An 18,781-nucleotide genomic window follows, 5' to 3' on the forward strand; every position below is an offset into this window, starting at 1 on the left:
CTTCATGGGCTACAACAATTTCATTGGTAATGCCTGTTTGGACCGCTTTCTAAGGCCTAGGCCTACTTAATTTGCCCATATCTCCTACACGAAGACATTTTTTTCTATGCGTATTTCCATTCGTCACAGACAAGAAACTTCAACACTTGTTTATTACAGCACATGGGCACCTTCAATTCTTGTCATTAATCTTCTCATCTCATAGATTATTTATTTAATTTTTTTAATAGAAGTATTAGCATTTTCTGGCCATGTAAACTGGACGTCTTGGATTCGAAATTCCAGATTCACTTTTGAGACCATCGGACTGGAGATTTTCTCTTGGACTATCTTTAATTACACTAGCAGAAGACTCGTTATCTTATATAGGCCTGTGCAGCCTAAAATTAATCGGGCCCTTATTTCCGAATACCTTATGCCGATAACAAAAGAAAAAGACAAAAAAGAAGCTTCAGCCCAATAGTTATGCACACGGTAGACCACTGGTCAGCCTGTAACATGCCTAGTGCGAGCTGTAACCAGAAACTTGTCACCGCAGGCCCGGCCCCATTCCTCTTTACCTTTTCAGCTCAAATAGAGCAGAAGCAGGGCACTGCTACAATTTACATAAATCTATCTCCCCCCCCCCCCCCCAAAAAAAAAAAAAAAGCTTGGTTGCCCTACAAATTCGCTCTAAAAAAGTTACTATCCTAGCATCACCCATGCAAAAAAGCTCTCCTAATTAACTTAAGGGAAATATTTTAACTGTAGAGAAATTATACAAAAATAAAGTTATAAATTGACCTGATTTGATATAGTACGTCAGATTATAAAATCACTTTTATTATAAAATAGATCTAACGGATTCTCATAAAACCACATCAGTTTATGAATTTATTTTATGTAATTATTTTATATCTGTAACGGTTCTCTTAATTTAAATGATAGTAATCTTCTCCTTCGTCCAACAATAGAACTCCGTAAGTGGCTCCAAAAATCTAGTAAATAACCATGTTTGATTATGTTGCTATAATGAAAGAACATGGAGCTAAATTTTACAATGTACCGTCTTTTGGATGAGGTTTTGCATGCAGATCGAAAAATAAAAATAAAATGACCAAAGTTATATAGAGGCTGGACCGCTGGAAGCCAGGTATGGGCTAAAGACAAACCAAAATTGCTTGTCAAAATGAGATAGATGGGTATCCACCAAAAGATAAGGGTGAGCAATGTGCTCCGTAGTCAATCCTGAGTTTGAAAACAACATGTACTTCTTTTTACCCAATGCCCACAGAATACTCGAAGTATAGCAGTTTAAAAGCAGCTGAGCTGAGTCTTATCCTTGTCACTGTTTCCTGTTTTAGATAAGGCCTATAGGCAGTCGCTCGCCTGTAGCAAACCATATCCTATTCCACGAATTAAATAAAATAAACTATTTTCCAACCTGTTTTTGACTATTTCACATAAATTATAAAACATTGTATTAAAATTCTTTTGTCACACATCTTGCATGAGTTTGATCAAGATGACGTGTTTAATTAACATTATGTAGCCAACATAAGACGTATTTATGTTAAGAATAAAATTTTTGTTTTTAAAATGTAAAAAACTTGTATTAATGACTGGAATTTTTTTTATAGATCTCCTTTTGCACCATGTGCTACATGTTTATGGGAAGAGATAAATTTTAATTATTTATATTATATTTTTAATACTCTTTTTTACGTGTAGATTTAATAAATAAAATATTTAATTAAATAGAATAGAATATATATTCAGTATTTGAACTCAGGATCTTTATTTGAATAGAGTATATATTCAATATTCGAATTCAGAATCTCTGTTTTGATATCATATGAAATCATTATTTATTTTAAAAATTTGAGTTGATAAGAAGATAAGATATTAATTATTTATGTTATATTCTTAATAATAATTAGCTGAAGTAAAGAAGGTAAAGGCAGTGAGGTGGCTCACATATTGCTATTACATGCATGCATTGGAGACTTTTATCTTCCCCAAACCTTGTTTGGTCTCGACAGGGGTGTTTCATTTGAGGAGATGAGCATTGTTTTGAATTTTCACAGTAATGAGATCAAGCACGGGGAAAAGGAGTTGTTGAAGAGAACACAGATTCATAAAAATTGAAAAACAAAGAGTGATTTGTGTTCGGAGATATATATAATAAAACATTAAAAGTTGACGAGTAAGAATGGTGGTGTGACTGGTGTTAGAACTTGGGTGGTTCTCAAAAGAAAATAAATATCGAAGACTAGTTTTTAGAAACAAACAAAAAAAGGGAAACGAGAAAGATAAGAACATCTCGGAGTTCGAGAATCCTTATCCACCACGCAAGGATCCACGCCCACCATAATGTTGAAAAAAAACTGCCACCTTAATATCAGGCCTTTTTACTAATAAGGTGACAATATAAATACTACTAGGACCCCTCCCGACTTTCCCTTCATGCCGTCCACTACTTATTTTGATCAAACTTGGGTTTCAAAGACTAAAAACATCATAGAAAAGAAGAAATGTTGGCTATATTTCATAAGGCTTTTGCTCACCCCCCTGAGGAGCTCAACAGTCCTGCATCATACAATGGCGCTAAGAAGCCTAAGCTTCCCGAGGAAACTCTCAATGATTTCCTCTCTCGTCATCCTCACAGCACTTCCTCCATGAGCTTTGCAGATGCAGCTGTGCTTGCTTATGATCGCCCTGACCCTCCTTGCCAACTTCGTCAAAGGTAATAATATCTCTCTCAATTCCTCTATATATAATATGTATGGGATGTATATATGTGTCTCTTAGAACGAGTTCTATAAACAACGGGAAAAGTAAAGGAATATAGTGAACTGTTTGAGTTGTATTTGTGGCTGATTGCAGGTTGTTCTGTGGGTTTGAAGATATCTACTGCCTGTTCTTGGGGAGCTTGAATAACCTATTCTCACTCATTAAGCAGTACGGTCTATCGAAGGGCACGAACGAGGCCATGTTTGTGATCGAAGCGTACAGGACCCTTCGAGACCGGGGACCGTACCCAGCGGACCAGGTTATCAAGGATCTTGATGGCAGCTTTGCCTTTGTTGTCTACGACAGCAAGACTGGAACTGTCTTTGCTGCACTGGTATATTTTTTTCGTCCTTTTACCCATGTCACCTCAAGGAAAGATTAGCAAGCATCAATGAATTTGTGTGCTTCTTTCTCTCTTTCTGAATTTGAAACTGATTCCAAAGGCATGATTGAGGATTTGCTTGGTAGTGACCTTTCATAAAAACGTTCATTACGGTTGTAGGGTTCTGATGGTGGAGTTAAGCTGTACTGGGGTATTGCCGCTGATGGCTCTGTGGTGATTTCTGATGATTTGGAGGTCATAAAAGCGGGCTGTGCCAAATCATTTGCTCCCTTCCCAACAGGTACGTCTAGGAGTTTTAGCTGTGATTTAAACTTGTTCCCTGGTTTACCCATTTAGAATATAGAATGAATTTCTCCATCAAATTCACTTCAATCAAGCTGCCCAAACATCTGCATGCAATGGAAAGTTGGAAACCAGATCTTTCTCTCATCTCTGTCTTACATGTGAAAAGAATAACATGGGCCTAGAATGGTGGTGGTTTGTGTCTTTGCAGGGTGTATGTTCCACAGTGAGGGAGGCTTGATGAGCTTTGAGCATCCAATGAACAAGATGAAAGCAATGCCAAGGGTAGACAGTGAAGGGGCCATGTGTGGGGCCAACTTCAAGGTTGATAAGTACACAAGGGTCAATAGCATTCCGCGTGTGGGAAGTGAATCCAATTGGACCCAGTGGGATTCACGTTAGCTAAAATCATGTGGATCCAATTGTTCCCTGGATTTGCCCAATGTCCGTCTCTGTCAAAGTTCTTATTTGTTGTACCTTATGTTTGTTTTTCTTTATGATTGAATGAGTACAAATAATGGGATGATCTTCTGGATGTTCGTCTCCTTGTACAATGTTCTCAAGGGAACCCATTTTTTTTCTTTCCCCTTAACTTCAAGTAAGGAAAATAGAGAGGGGAATCCCAAATAAAGACAAAAGGAGAAGAGACAAAAAAGGTACCGAAAGTAAGGTAAATACATGCCATCTATGCTGCGATATGATGCGAAAAGACAAAAATAGCAAAACTACTCTCTTTTGTTTTGAAATTCCAAGGCTTTTATTAAATTTAGCAAATAGTAACAAAGTCAGTGAATCAATAATTCGGGGAACTTAACTTAGGATGTGTGGGTCTTCAGCTTAACTTAACTATGACTGACCATACATCCTGATGGGCACTGTCATCGAATAAATGGGATGTAGCTTTATAGTAAATTTTCATTTCTAACATCAACCTTTACGAATCGTGGTAGATGTTTGCCTGCGAAGGGATGGGCGATAACATGTAACCATGAAGCCAAAGATTCTAGTTTGAAATGTTCGGGGCTTGAATGACCCGAAAAAACACTTCGCAATCAAGAACTTATTACAGGAATAGAAAGTATATATTAATTGTTTTCAAGAAGTGAAACTAAAATATGTCGATAGAAACATCATTAGAAGCTTGTGACATTGTCGATGGACCACTATTGCTTCTAAGGATGCTTCAAGGGGAATTCTGGTGTTGTGGGACAAAAGAGCAATTAACCTTATAGATGAATGTGTTGGAGAATTTTCAATAGCTTACTCTTTCTCTAATGTGTATGATGGATTTTGTTGAGATTTTTCAGCTATTTATGGGCCTAACTATGATAGTAGCAGGAAATTTCTTTGGGATGAGATAGTTGGCCTTTGCAGTTGGTGGGATATACCGTGGTGTATAGGGGGTGATTTCAACATCACTCGATTTTCGACTGAGCGATTCGGGTTCCTAGCTCGGATTCAGCCATGGCGGATTTCTCCACGCTTTTGTTTGATCTAGACTTGGTGGATCTCCCCTTGGCAGGGAGAGATTTTACCTGGTCAAATGGAAGGGTATGGTCGCATTTAGACAGATTCGTCGTTTCTTCCTCTTGGGAAACCCACTTTTCCACACTATATAAAAAACGGCTTCCTCGGTTTTGCTCAGATCATTTTCCCATTCTACTAGACTGTGGGGGTATTCAAGAGAGACGCAGATACTTTAAGTTTGAGAACATGTGGTTAAAGGTGGATGGGTTCGTTGAGAGAGTCAGCGCATTGTGGGCATCTTACCAGTTCACAGGCGCTCCTAGCTTTATACTAGCTAGGAAACTAAAAGTTTTGAAAAATGATCTAAAAAAATGGAAGTCTTTGGGAACATCTACGACCAGCGGAATAAACTCTTCATAGAACTACAACATTTTGATGAAAAAGAAGTAGAAAGGACATTATCAGATGATGATAGGGCAAGAAAATTGACGGTTGTTGCTAATTTGGAAAAAGTTACTGCCATAGAGGAGATTATATGGAGACAAAAATCACGGGCCCTTTGGCTGAAGGAAGGGGATAGGAGCACAAAGTTCTTTCATAGAATTGCAAATTCCCATCAAAGAAATAATGCTATAGAGGTCCTCCATGCGGATGACAGAGTTTTACTGGGTAGAGATATCATCAAGGAGCATATTGTCCAGTTTTATGAGAAGCTTTTGACGGAGCAATACACTTGGAGGCCCAAGGTTGACGAACTAGACTTTGATTCCATTGATCACTCAAGCGCGGCTTGGTTGGAGAGGCCTTTTGATGAAAAGAGGTTCTTGGAGTGTTAAAAGGTATGAATAAAGATAAAGCCCCGGGACCTGATGGTTTTCTAATGGCTTTCTTTTATGCTTGTTGGGACATTGTCAAGGAGGATCTTATGAAGGTTTTTATTGAATTTCATGCCTTCACGAAATTCGAGAAGAGCCTCAATGCCTCTTTCATCGCCCTCATTCCCAAGAGGGCAAGGTCGATGGAAGTGAATGATTTCCGTCCCATAAGTTTCATAAGTGGGGTCTATAAAATCATTTCCAAAGTCTTAGTGAAGCGGTTGAGCGAAATACTAGGGAAGATCATCTTGAAGTCCCAAAACACTTTTGTGAAAGGAAGACAAATTCTTGACTCAGCCCTCATAGCCAATGAGTGCCTAGAGAGTAGAATCCGATCCGACATCCCAGGTATCTTATGTAAACTAGACATGGAAAAGGCTTTTGATCACGTGCATTGAAATTTTTTGTTGTATATCCTTGGAAGGTACAGTTTTGGAGCACGATGGTGCTAGTGGATAAAGCACTGTATTACAACAGTCAAATTCTCTGTTTTGGTCAATGGCACTCCTGAAGGATTTTTCATCAGTTCTTGGGGCTTGAGACAAGGGAACCTTCTCTCCCCACTTTTATTTATTCTTATCATGGATGTGCTAAGTAGAATGCTGAGAAGGGCGGTGGAAGAGGGTTTTCTCTCGGGTTTCACGGTGGGCGGTTCCACACATGGCAGCTCCATAGTCTCCCACCTTCTCTTTGCCGACGATACATTGATTTTATGTGACCCAGACTAGGAACAGTTCCGCTCCTTACGGGCACTTCTTCTTTGTTTTGAAGCTGTATCAGACCTTAAGGTGAATTTATCCAAGTCAGAAGTAGTCCCTGTGGGCTCAGTGGACAACCTAAGTACGGTGACAGCCATCTTGGGTTGCAAGGTTTCATCATTGCCTATGAAGTATCTTGGACTCCCCTTGGGGGCCCTTCATAAATTTAAGTCTTTGTGGGAAGGGATCATTGAGAAGTTTGAAGGAAAACTGGTAGGGTGGAAAATAATCTACTTGTCTAAGGGGGTGAGAATCACTCTTATTAGAAGTACGTTTTCTAACCTTCCAGCGTACTTTCTCTCTTTATTCCCAGTGCCAGCAGGAGTGGCGAATAGACTGGAGAAGATCTGTCGGGATTTCTTATGGGGAGGATTAGAGGATACAAGGAAATTCCATTTAATCAAATGGAATACAATATGCACCCCTCTGTCTTGCGGTGGCTTGGGCATAAGGAATTTGAGAACTTTCAACAAGGCTCTCCTTGGCAAATGGTTATGGCGGTATCATCTTGAGAGAGACGCTTTATGGAAAAATATCTTAGAATGCAAATATGGAAGTGTGTGGGGTGGCTGGTGCACAAAGGAAGTAAGAGAAGCTTGTGGTGTGGGAGTTTGGAAATTTATCTAGAGTAGATAGGACGTTTTTCGTGGTCATTGTAGGTTTGTGGTGGGAAGGGGCACACAAATTAGATTTTGGCATGATATTTGGTGTGGTGATGTCGCTCTAAAAAATGCTTTCCCTTCCATTTATAGGATAGCTTTTGATCAGAATTCCTCAGTGGCTGAAAATATGTGTCTTACCGCTGATTTCATACTTTGGTCTGTGAGATTCACTAGAGCAGCACAAGATTGGGAGGTGGGCCCCATCACTGACTTCTAAAGCGCGCTACATGACTTGAAGATCAGGGCTGGAGGGGAAGACAGACTATTATGGACATGCACAGGGAATAAGAAATTTTCAGTCCGTTCGTACTACAAGACCTTGACGAATCACTCCCCCAACGCCTTCCCTTGGAAGAGCATTTGGAGAAGCAAGGTTCCCCTCAAGGTCACTTTCTTTGGGTGGGTGGCATCTCATGGTAAAATACTAACCATAGACCAGCTAAGGAAGCGTGGACTCGTCATAATAGATTGGTGTTTCATATGCAAACACAATGCTGAATCAGTGGACCACCTTCTCCTTCACTGCGACACAGTAAAGGTATTATGGTATGAGATTTTCTAGAGACTTGGCATTGCTTGGGCCATGCCACGGAGGGTGATCGATTTAGTGTCTTGCTAGCAAGGGCTAAGAGGGAATCGCCAGATTGCAACTGTATGAAAGATGGTACCTTTATGCTTAATGCGGTGCACGTGGACCGAAAGAAATGACCGCTGTTTTGAAAATAAGGAACGCTCTCTGGATGCTTTTCAAGCTTTTTTCTTTCACACTCTACTCCTTTGGGCATCTACTATAGTTTTGAATGGAACGAGTCTTAGTGACTTTTATGCTACTATCCATAACACTTAGATTGTAAATAGATTTTTTTCTTATATACTCCCAGTGTACTCGGGCTTGGCCTATTTACATGTATCAATAAAATTTATTTACCTATCAAAAATAAAACTAAGAAACACTGGCAGCACTACACATTTCTAACGGAATACACAACAACGATGAGATTTAAACCTATAAATAATTATATGAGATGTGCAGGATCATATAAGAATGATTTCTTATCTTTGTAAGAGACGCAATAGGAGAAAAGACCAGAGAACAAGAGAAGCAAATAATATATAGATGATCTCAACATGCCCCAACTTGAATACACAAGCTAATCAACTGGGGGCCAATATGAAACACCATTAAAAGGCAGGAGCAGTTAACCAAAATCTGCCATTTCAATCTTTGATAATAATACAAGGTGAAAAAGGAAGTTCCGTTCCTTGTTACAAGAAAGGGTGAGGTCTTCAAATCTGTCATTCTTTCCACATTTCTGCAAACTCATCAGGCTCCAGTGGATTCGATAGCTCATGCATCTTCCTTCTTGTCTTTGCTTTGACTTTCTTTGCATACTTCCCAGCCTTTTTCCTTTTCTCCAAAGCTCGAATCTGAAAGCACCAAACGACAAGCATTATGAATTTAAAAAGAAAAAGAATTGAAAGAGTTAAAATGGAGTGAGAAAAGGAGTTTAAACACTAAAGTGCAGGCCAAGACAGAGCATCCCCATCCGGTTCTCTAAAGCACCATATTTTCCATAATTTGAGGTTTATTTTGAAGTTTTGATCAAAATACCCCCCACATCAGAATCCCTATTTTAGAGAAAATATTTAGGGAATAAACAATAAGTCCCCATATTTAGGGACTCGCTATTCATTCCCTAAATCATTTTTATCAATATTTTATTCTAATATATAAAATAAATAATTTTTCAATCATCTACACTTTCTCCCATACTCATATTTATTATAGTTTTAAATAATAATTTTAACAATAATTTAATTAATTACGAAAATATAAAAAAATTAATTTTAAAAATATTATCATATTCACAAAAAAATAATTTAAATTTTTGTTTAAAATATTCACTAGAATAATAGTTCCAAAAATAAGAAAAAATATTGAGTAGTTAAATTTGTAAATAGAAGTGAAAGAAAAAGTAATAAAAAAAGAATAGAAAAATATTTTTTAATAGAATAGAGATAGGGATGGGGAATGAGATGTAGAAGGTTTTTGAAAGATGAATAAAATTTAGGGAAAAATTTGAGGAAAGGTGATTTTGAGTTAAATTATAGGAATGGGAATGAGGAATGGGATGAGGATGCTCTTAGAATACCTGATTTGGTGATATGTAAAATGGATTCTCATAGAGGGTAGGGCCTCCAAAGCTGCCAGCAAATATTTTGATTGGGTTCAAGCAGAATCGTGGACCAACCTACACCAAGTGTCTTCAGAATTAAACTACCATCACAAGTACCTGTTAAAGCGCACAAAATAAAAAACAAACCGCTGCAAACCTCAACAAGGGTCATATTCTCTAGGCCCCCTCGAGGTACTTTATCTGCTTCATTATGAGGTACAGATATCTGCATAAGAAAATCAAGAAAAATAAGCAACAATATTATGACTAACAATTTCCAAATGTATTATTATTGCCTCATATTGTTAGATTTGGAGATTAAGGAATTTACAAATGCAAGCTCTACATGAAACCATCTTGTGAATTTTTTTTTTTTTTGTTGATAAGTAAAAGATAAATATTCTTGATCAGAATAAAATAGGCATGGCCCGTGTACATAGGAAGTATACATAAGGAACCATCTTGTGAAAATTACAAGATAAAGCCTAGCCTAGATGGTGAATTATGTCCTTAACAAGCCTTTTTACTTATTAGAAAACAAGATTTTATTGCAAGAGCCCAAGTACACAGGACATATACAAGAGCAACACCCAAGCTTGATGTTCTAGTGATACAAGAAATTCATGAATGTTCATGCCATTAAAATAAATTCCAATTGACCAATGGAACAAAGTGTTAAAAAAGAAAGTTCAAAGCTCATCCATTGACAGCTCATGATCTTCAAAACTTCTCTCATTCATCTCCCTACAAAGACACCAACATAGGCAAATCAGAGCCATCTTCCAAATTGCGGCAATCTATGAAGTGCCCGGAAGGCCTCTCCATGAGGCTAGGAGACCAATCACCCTTCTTGGCATCACCAAACTACACCCACCCTAGCAAAGAAATTATTCCACAAGGTCGTGGAAATCTCACAATGGATTAGTAGATGATCAATGGACTGCTCACTCGTTTTGCACAAACAACACTAATTCATGACTATAATTTGGCGTTTCCCTTAAGTTGTGTTTTTGTAAGGATCTTCCACAAAGGAAGCCATCCATATGAAAAGGTTGCCTTAGTTCCTTAAGCCATCCTTAATGAGCCTTATTTCCTTCCTCACAGACTCCATGTAGAGCCACCAAAATCTTAGACTTCATAACTCCTGACCAACCACCAGCAAGATGCATCAACATAGAATCTGTTCATAGAATACAAGCATCCAATGGTATGACCACCTGTGGCATCCAGCCAACAGCTATTGAGGGATCCAAGGTATCTAATATAAGATGTAATTACCATTTTACCTATCAAAAAAGATATCTAATATAATATATTCGCATACACATTCAACAATCAGATCCAACTGAAAACATTTTTTTATGGCTGTCAAACTAAAATTGACCCTGGCTGGAAACCAATTGCCAAATGCAGGACAATCTCTTTTTTTGGGGGTGGGGACTCTTGACAAAATCTAAATCCATAAATTTATATAATATATGCAATGAATTAGTAAGATTACATTAATTCCTCCCTATTTATCTTTGGCCAAACAACAGAACCTATGATGTCTAAGATTTACAATATTATATATCTGAAAACCCTATTTTTTTTTACTCACCTTACATGTTAAAAGGTTTTAATTTATAATATTATGCATCTGAAAACCAACACCAACCTTTGAACTTTAAAGTAAAGCCTCCATTATGAATACTACTACATAATTTACATCACACAGATTGTAATTTATATTTTCACCAACCTGGTAATTCCGGAACCATATGTGGTCATCAACAATGGAGAAAACAAATACATGATCATGATAAGGCTTAGATTTCCTGTGTTCCTTTGGTATTCCAAATATCTGGGGAGGTGAAACCAAGAATATGTCAGTACATGCAACTGATAACAATGTTAATGATCTTTAAAAAATAGTATCATGAAATCCCCAAGCTAAGATATGATTATATTTTTTAAATAATTGATCAGAAACAACCACAACCAAGCAAGAGTTCATACATTATTTTTCAACACGACAAATCATAGCGATATCAGACAGACCCACATTCAAAGAAAAACCAGTTTTTTAGGTAAATTGTATAACAGTAAGCATTCATTGAAATAGTTTTGGCTAATATAACGATTGGCCAATGCTATTGTATGAGTGAGTCTTTTTATTTTTTTGGTATACTATGAATAAGTCTACCACATAGATCAGGATATTTCATTTGAAAAACATCACACAAGGAAATTTTATTAGACTTCAATTTTATATTTGCCTTTGCATTGAGTAGAGGGAAAATCAATATGCGATCCACAACTTAATTTGACAGAATTATTCCTTCAGAGGAAAGAAGCACGAAAATACCTGAATTATCAACTCTTTCAAAAGTTTCCAATGGGCATCTTTATCAAAATTGTCTGAGAATGTCAAAATAGGACGAGACCCTTTCAGATGGTTTCCAGTAAGCTTCAATTCCTCCATTGTGTGCACTGAAAGGGAAAGGAAAAAGAATCACATCCGTTGCCCATCATTTATCAAATTTTGATGCAAAAATATTAACCATATAATTGGGGATGAAATCAATTGATCTCATTTCTAATAATGGTTTATTTCCATTAGACATTCACTATTAAACAAACACATCGTTAGAAACCACAAGAGAAACATACCAGCATTAACTAAAAATTTGACAGATGGCCCATTGGGACATTTTGCCATCCATAGATAAAGATCTTGATGTTTCCTGCACTGAAATGGGGAAAAAAAAGTTATATCTGGACATCAGAACTAAGTAGAGCAAACTAAAGTTTCATATCCATAAAGTAGTCTCACATATCCTAATAACCAGCAAATAATTAAAAAGTAAACAGTCAGTCTTTGTAGATACCAAAACAATACATGATTAAGAAAAACCATATCCATAATTCGCACGCAATAGTTCAACTTAAATCAACCAATACAATTCTTTTTTATAAGTAATCAAAAAGTTTATTAAAAATGCAAAGGACAGAGTCTACGTACACAGAAAGTATAGCCATGGATTACAATTACAATTTTTTTTTATCAGATTGATTACAACTACAAATTTGGAACAATAAACTCTACATGCCATCTATTCGGAAATTACTCTTATTATTATTATTATTATTATATTATATGTCATGTTTAGCTAAATAAACAAACAGCGACAACAGACAAGGATCTAATTAGTAAATCAATTTAAAGGAAATCACCTCAAAAAAAAGACAGGAAGAGCAACTCTTTAGCTCGACCAGCTCGTTCAAAGTGGTGCCCTTACTAGCCTTCGACTCGACCTTGTTATCCTTCTTACAGTGGGGCAAGAGCGACACTATATTCAACATCAAATGCCGGTACCTGCACACAACACACGAACAATCTAACAGTAAACGAACACAATTCACCATCGGGGGGAATGCAAAGAAACTAGATTTTCTACCTGAAATTAATGCGGCGCGAGCAAGTGACCAGAACCTTCTCCTTGTTCCTGAAACCCATGGAATCACTTTCTTTCTTTACTTCTTCAGCCTTATCTTTCCAACCCAATAGCGTCCTTTTAGGTCTCTCTTCAGCACTCACATCCTTCTTTGGCGGTGCCACCTCCGTCTCACTGTGTTTTCTTTTCTTCCCCATTGTTGTTTCTTCTTCTTTTCTTTTTCTCTCTTAAGACAACAAAACATCCATAACAAGCATATTAGTTGAAATTTTCACCAAAACAATATATTTGGAAAACAATATGACAATAACATCAACACCCAGAAGAAAAAAAGATCAAAAAACAAAGCTAAACGATAAGTTCGATCCATAGTTTGGGATTCGGATTACATAGAAAAGAAGAAAAATAAAAGAAGTGTTTATTCATTGAGTTAAAAACTTGTATAAGGGCAAATTGCGAAAGACGATACCAAATAAGCAGCCGGAGAGAGTTGAAGGGCAACGCTACGACTTGGATACAGAGGGAACGAACGAACGAACGATCACGGCCGATAAACCCTTCAGCTGTAAGAAGGAGCCGAAACGTAAACCCTAAAACTTTAGGGCCCAACAAGGCCCATGAGGCGGAGTTTTCATTGGTTGGATTGAATTTTGGGCTTTAGTATAATGATGCAGGCCCCTCTGGTGGTTAGTAAGGGCCCCTTGTAGGCCCAAGTAATCTTAAGGAAACGGAGTAAAAATGAGGCTCTATAAATATATGAATAGTGCTACGTACAACAATTGTGCGTAACCATTGCGCACCCAACGCTGAGGTGGCGTTGTCAGACGGTTTGTATTAAAAAAAAAAAAATTGAGGGAAATTGAAATAGAAAGACATACCCGTACCGTACTGCTTTTCTGCTTTTCACTTCTGGTTCCTTCTTCTGCAAGCCGAATGCATTTTGGAGGTTGTTTTGAATTCTCGTTGACGCAGAACTGGTTGTTTCTGTGTTTTTTTTTTTTTTTTTCCCTTCATCTCCCCCAAATCTCTTCCTCTACCTGTTGGCCGGTTTGCTCTACACCGACCAAGTCCTCTGCACACGACATTATCCTCTGCTTCATACGGTCTCAGGTAGTGTTTGCTGATTTCTAAGTGAGTAGATATTTGTGTATCAAGTATTTAAGGATATCTAGATTTATATTTTTTTTGTATCCAGCAATCCATTGAATGCATTTGCTTTTGTTTATACTAGATAAAGTCATTAACAGATATAACCGGACGTTGGACCCGACTTCATGAACGAATGGTTCTGAGGTAGTGTTTGTTTCCTACAATATATCTCTATTAAGTTGTCTTAGCCCGAAATAAATATATGTAAAATTTCGTGAAGTTTTAATGTCCATGAAATATTCTCAAAAATACATGTTCTGAATGTGATTTAAATAAGGAAAATTCTGTGGGTAATCATCATTTTTAGGCAAATGATGATTCTTCCACTATTTTTAATTTTTTTTGGTTCAGAATTTGATTGGTCAATAATTCGTTACAGTACAATATAAGTATGAAGAAATAGTTGTTTTAATATTTTTGTCAACTATTCCTAAGTATGAAGAAAAATGATCACTCCCATGTCCAAAAAAATGTACTGGTTAGAGAGATGTTGTATTCCAACCACTATGGTTTTGTTAAATTGGATTGTGATGAGCATTGTTTTACTAGATACTAGACTGGTGATTATATATACTTAGGTATTCCATATAAGATAAAACCAATGCCCATGGTTTCTAAATGTAGCATAGTTCAGATGCTTTTGGCCTAAATCGAGTTGTAATAATCAGTTGGAAAAAAAAAAAACTGAAATATTGGTTCTAACTTATTAAAGTCGTTTTCTTTCTTGATGTTATATATCATGTGAGTAATTTAATTTAATTGAGTTGCTTTTTTGACATATTTTTTGTCATTCTTAAAAGTTATGATTTGTTCTAAAATACAAGTAAATATCATGTAGATGGAGAAAGGGAAAGGGAAAGAGCATGCATCTCCTATAACGCCTCTTGCCACTAATCCATCAATTAATCCATCAACTCAGGTATGAGGAGTTTCTCACCTCTTTCAGTTTTTTTACTCATTATAATGACATGGTTGTTGACATCTTAGGTGATACCGAGACCATTTTTTACATATTTGTCAACACCTCCTACCACAAATGCATCTATCAATCCAACAACCCAGGTACTTTAAATATTAATTTGACACTAATGTCTATATTTATGACTACATCTTTACTTAATTTTCATTATTGATCTATATGTTAGGTCATATCAATATCAGTTTATCCAGATTTCTCAAGTTATATGCATGGGGGCCATGCACCAATGCCACATGCTCTGTTACCACCTTTCTTACCTTGTCCTAATGCCAACCCATCGTCATGGACTTGTCAGGTGATTAATATATTTTTCGAACTAGGGTGTGTATTTATAAAAATGTTTATATTGATTTAAATATTGGTTTTTATTGTTATAAACTGTAGGAAAACCTTATGCCAGAATTTCAGTCATCAGCTCCCCCCTCTTTGATTGGTACTCCATCTGCAAGCTCCAGCCGTGTTGAAGAAATTCAAGAGCCCACACCTGACTCGAGGGAGGTTGAAATATTCTCTACATCCTCTGAATCCGAAGATAACAATGAGGCCGAGAGGGAAAATACAGTGCATAATGAGGGGGCCGATATCATTGAGGAGCCGAAAGTGGGGATGGTCTTCAAATCTCAAGACGAGTTAGTGGCATATTATAAAGGTTATGGGAAACAATGCGGTTTTGGGATAATGACTCAAAGGAGTCATAGGTTTGAGGATGGGAGCCTCAGATATATCACGCTTTGTTGTTCTCGTGGTGGGAAGGCACGGAACCGTACGACAAATGTTGCGAGGCCGCGTCCGACGTCAAAGACTGACTGTAAGGCAAAGATAAATGCTACGTTCATGGATGGAGTTTTCAAGTTGTTGAGTGTTCACAATTCCCACAATCACAGCGTAAGTCCACAGAAGTCCAGATTCTTTCGCTGTAATAGAGAAGTGAGCGAGTCTGTTAAGAGAGTATTAGATACAAATGATCAAGCTGGCATTAGACTAAACAAGAGTTTTGCAGCACTTGTGCAAGAAGCGGGTGGGTTTGAGAACTTGCCTTTCAGTGAGAAAGATTGCAGAAATTATATTGATAAGGCACGCCACCTTCGACTTGGGAAAGGTGGCGCTGAAGCCCTTCGTCAGTATTTTGCTAGGATGCAGTACAAAAATGATGGATTCTTTTCAGACATCGACCACGATGATGATGGAAGGTTGAAGAATGTCTTCTGGGCAGATGCACGGAGCAGGGCAGCCTATAAATATTGGGGTGATGTTGTGACATTTGACACCACATACCTGACAAATAGGTATGGAATGCCGTTTGCACCGTTTGTTGGTGTAAACCACCATGGTCAGTCAATCCTTCTGGGGGCAGGATTGATTTCTAACGAGGATACGGAAACATTTGCATGGCTGTTTCAGACTTGGCTAAACTGTATGGATGGGGAAGCGCCAAAGGCCATTATCACAGATCAAGATAGAGCTATGAAGAATGCAATTGCTCTTGTCTTCCCCAATACAAGACACAGATATTGTTTGTGGCATATTCTTAAAAAAGTACCTGAGAAACTTGGTTCCCATCATGCATACAAAACTGGGTTGAAAACTAGTTTGATGAAGTGTGTGTATGACTCTCAAACCATTGTGGAATTTGAAAATAGTTGGAATGTGTTAATTACCACTTACAATTTGCAAGAAAATGCTTGGTTGCATAGTTTATATGATGAGCGTGAGTTCTGGGTACCAGTATTCTTGAAAGAAATCTTTTGGGCTGGGATGAGTACAACACAACGAAGCGAGAGCATGAATGCTTTCTTTGATGGCTACGTACACTCAAGGACAAACTTAAAAGAGTTTGTCGATCAATTTGATAATGCATTGAGAAAGAAGATTGAAAATGAAAATGGGGCGGACTTCCATTCATTCCACGTCACAATTCCCGTCGTCTCGATCTCTCCTCTTGAAAAGATATTTCAGAACATATACACAAATGCTAAATTTAGAGAAGTTCAAAAAGAGATAATCGGGATGGTTGGTGTTCTTCCAAGTCTACATCGAAAAGATGGTGTAATCGCAACGTATCATGTAGAAGATGAAGTTGCTGTTGATGATTTCATCAAAGAGGTGACCCAAACAGTGTACTTCAATGAGGCTGAATGTGATGTAAAGTGTTCATGCGCACTGTTTGAAATGAGAGGCATATTGTGTCGACATGTATTGGCTATTATGAGAGTTAACAAAGTGAAAAGAGTGCCAGAAAAATACATATTAGATCGATGGAGAAAGGACATTAAACGGACATACACTCTTATTCGAAGTTCTTATGACTCAGTTGATGCGAGGCCAGAAGTGAGTAGATATTCACGAATCATGAAGGTATGCTACGAGGTTGCCACAAATGCAGCGTCATCTGATAAGAATGCCGAGGATATGATACATAAGTTACATGAAATGAACCTCGGCTACCTCACCAACAAGTTGCCCCTTCAAACTTCTTCCAACGTTGCAGTTACACCTGTCAATACCACCATAGAGGGGAGTTCAAAAAAAGTACTGAGTCCCCGTCAAGTGAGAGGGAAAGGCAGACCACCATTTCTCAGGAAGAAATCAATGATTGAGCGGGTCAGACCGACAACGAAGAAGGCTACTCAACAGAGAAAACGTAAACAGGTCGAGTCAATATTACATGTTGATAAGACCACAATTTATCTATGTTGGTCAATTGTTTGTTATACTAAACTTATTTTTAATGATTTATAGCCTCATGGAGCAGAAACATGCAGAAATTTATTTGGACATGTAGATATTGGGACTGAAGAGACAATTCACATTCAGGTATCATATTTGTTTGAGTCAGTTTATTTCCTCTAGCATGTTTAGAGTGTAAGGTGGTGCTCTAAAGTAATCTAGTTTTTTTTCCCTTTTCTATTGTTTGCAGCCATTGCCATTGATTTTATTGATGTCTTTATTATAAAATAATCTACTTGTTTGTATCTATTATTAGCAACCACAAAATACTACAGAGGTGTTGGAATATGGTGGAACCCAGTTTGGTTTTGCAATGAGTGATACTCAAGAAAGTGTAACTTTCTTAACTTGGTCACTCTCTTTAATTTGGCTTATATAGTTACTACTCAACAGATATTTTTTTAACCATTCAGCCTTAATGGTTCACAGGTACATATTGGAGTAGATATTCACCAATTGGAACCGTTGTCTGGGACACAGACATGGTTATAAAGACTACTATATTTGGAGAAAAGTGGGCGGAGATATTTTGTAAAACTGTTGGTTTTTTTTGTGGGTCTGTTTCAGTATTTGGCTATGGCGTGGAAGGGGTGGGTTGGCCTATTTTGTGTGGAATTGGTTATTGAATAGCATTGGTTATTGGTGTTTTATGCTTTGCTTGCCTACTTCCAGTGGATATTTATTTTCTTGCTTACCATGGTGTTTTGTGCTTTGCAGGAGTTGGTCTCATAAATATTCTGCATGTATCAACTTCCCCATGTTTATTTGGTCAACCAAGAAGATTGCTTTGAAAATCCAATTGATGAAGATGCATCGGGCCTTGCTGTTGATGTTTTTGTGTATAGACGTCTACTTGTTTTTGTGTATAGACGTGTTGATGTTTTTGTGTATAGACGTACATAGCTTGGTTGCAGTTTTTGGTCAACATGAATGTATGTAGTAAAGGTTTCTAGGATTGGATGTTAGGTTTGGAGACTGCCATGAGTATATATTTACATGTATATAATGGTTGATACATACGGGAGATACAATTTTTTGAGCTAAAGAATATATGAAGTTTGATACAAAAATGATGGGAAAGTAGATGGAAGCTTGTAGCACTTGTATAAATATTCAAGTCTTAATCATGCCATCAAAACTATGCAGTTTATTA

At 37.4% G+C, this 18,781-nt stretch overlaps 3 protein-coding genes and 1 long non-coding RNA gene across 4 annotated transcripts; 3 read left to right on the forward strand and 1 right to left on the reverse strand.

Annotated features, from left to right (window-relative positions):
• Positions 1–2,428: 2,428 nt before the first annotated feature.
• LOC122281732 (stem-specific protein TSJT1) lies at positions 2,429–3,936 on the forward strand. The gene is made up of 4 exons (XM_043093481.1): positions 2,429–2,725; positions 2,866–3,106; positions 3,275–3,395; positions 3,609–3,936. The coding sequence occupies exons 1-4, from the start codon at positions 2,514–2,516 to the stop codon at positions 3,797–3,799; spliced, it is 765 nt and encodes a 254-aa protein (XP_042949415.1). The 5' UTR covers positions 2,429–2,513; the 3' UTR covers positions 3,800–3,936.
• A 4,311-nt stretch (positions 3,937–8,247) lies between these two features.
• On the reverse strand, positions 8,248–13,380 carry LOC122281731 (ribosome biogenesis protein BRX1 homolog 2). Its single transcript, XM_043093480.1, has 9 exons — positions 13,243–13,380; positions 12,777–12,999; positions 12,553–12,694; positions 11,989–12,067; positions 11,684–11,808; positions 11,078–11,179; positions 9,494–9,562; positions 9,313–9,411; positions 8,248–8,587 (listed from the first exon to the last, which is right to left on the reverse strand). Exons 2-9 carry the CDS (start codon positions 12,968–12,970, stop codon positions 8,456–8,458), a joined length of 942 nt encoding a protein of 313 aa, XP_042949414.1. The 5' UTR covers positions 12,971–12,999; positions 13,243–13,380; the 3' UTR covers positions 8,248–8,455.
• A 270-nt stretch (positions 13,381–13,650) lies between these two features.
• Positions 13,651–14,986, forward strand: LOC122280743. Its single transcript, XR_006230017.1, has 4 exons — positions 13,651–13,883; positions 14,005–14,066; positions 14,761–14,841; positions 14,910–14,986. It is a non-coding gene; the product is annotated as an uncharacterized LOC122280743 (long non-coding RNA).
• Positions 14,987–15,076: 90 nt separating this feature from the next.
• LOC122280803 (protein FAR1-RELATED SEQUENCE 5-like) lies at positions 15,077–18,698 on the forward strand. The gene is made up of 6 exons (XM_043091836.1): positions 15,077–15,196; positions 15,286–17,550; positions 17,641–17,715; positions 17,885–17,962; positions 18,058–18,218; positions 18,346–18,698. Exons 1-5 carry the CDS (start codon positions 15,107–15,109, stop codon positions 18,118–18,120), a joined length of 2,571 nt encoding a protein of 856 aa, XP_042947770.1. The 5' UTR covers positions 15,077–15,106; the 3' UTR covers positions 18,121–18,218; positions 18,346–18,698.
• Positions 18,699–18,781: the final 83 nt, after the last annotated feature.

Source organism: Carya illinoinensis, chromosome 11 (assembly GCF_018687715.1).
Source record: "Carya illinoinensis cultivar Pawnee chromosome 11, C.illinoinensisPawnee_v1, whole genome shotgun sequence".
Taxonomy (NCBI): domain Eukaryota; kingdom Viridiplantae; phylum Streptophyta; class Magnoliopsida; order Fagales; family Juglandaceae; genus Carya; species Carya illinoinensis.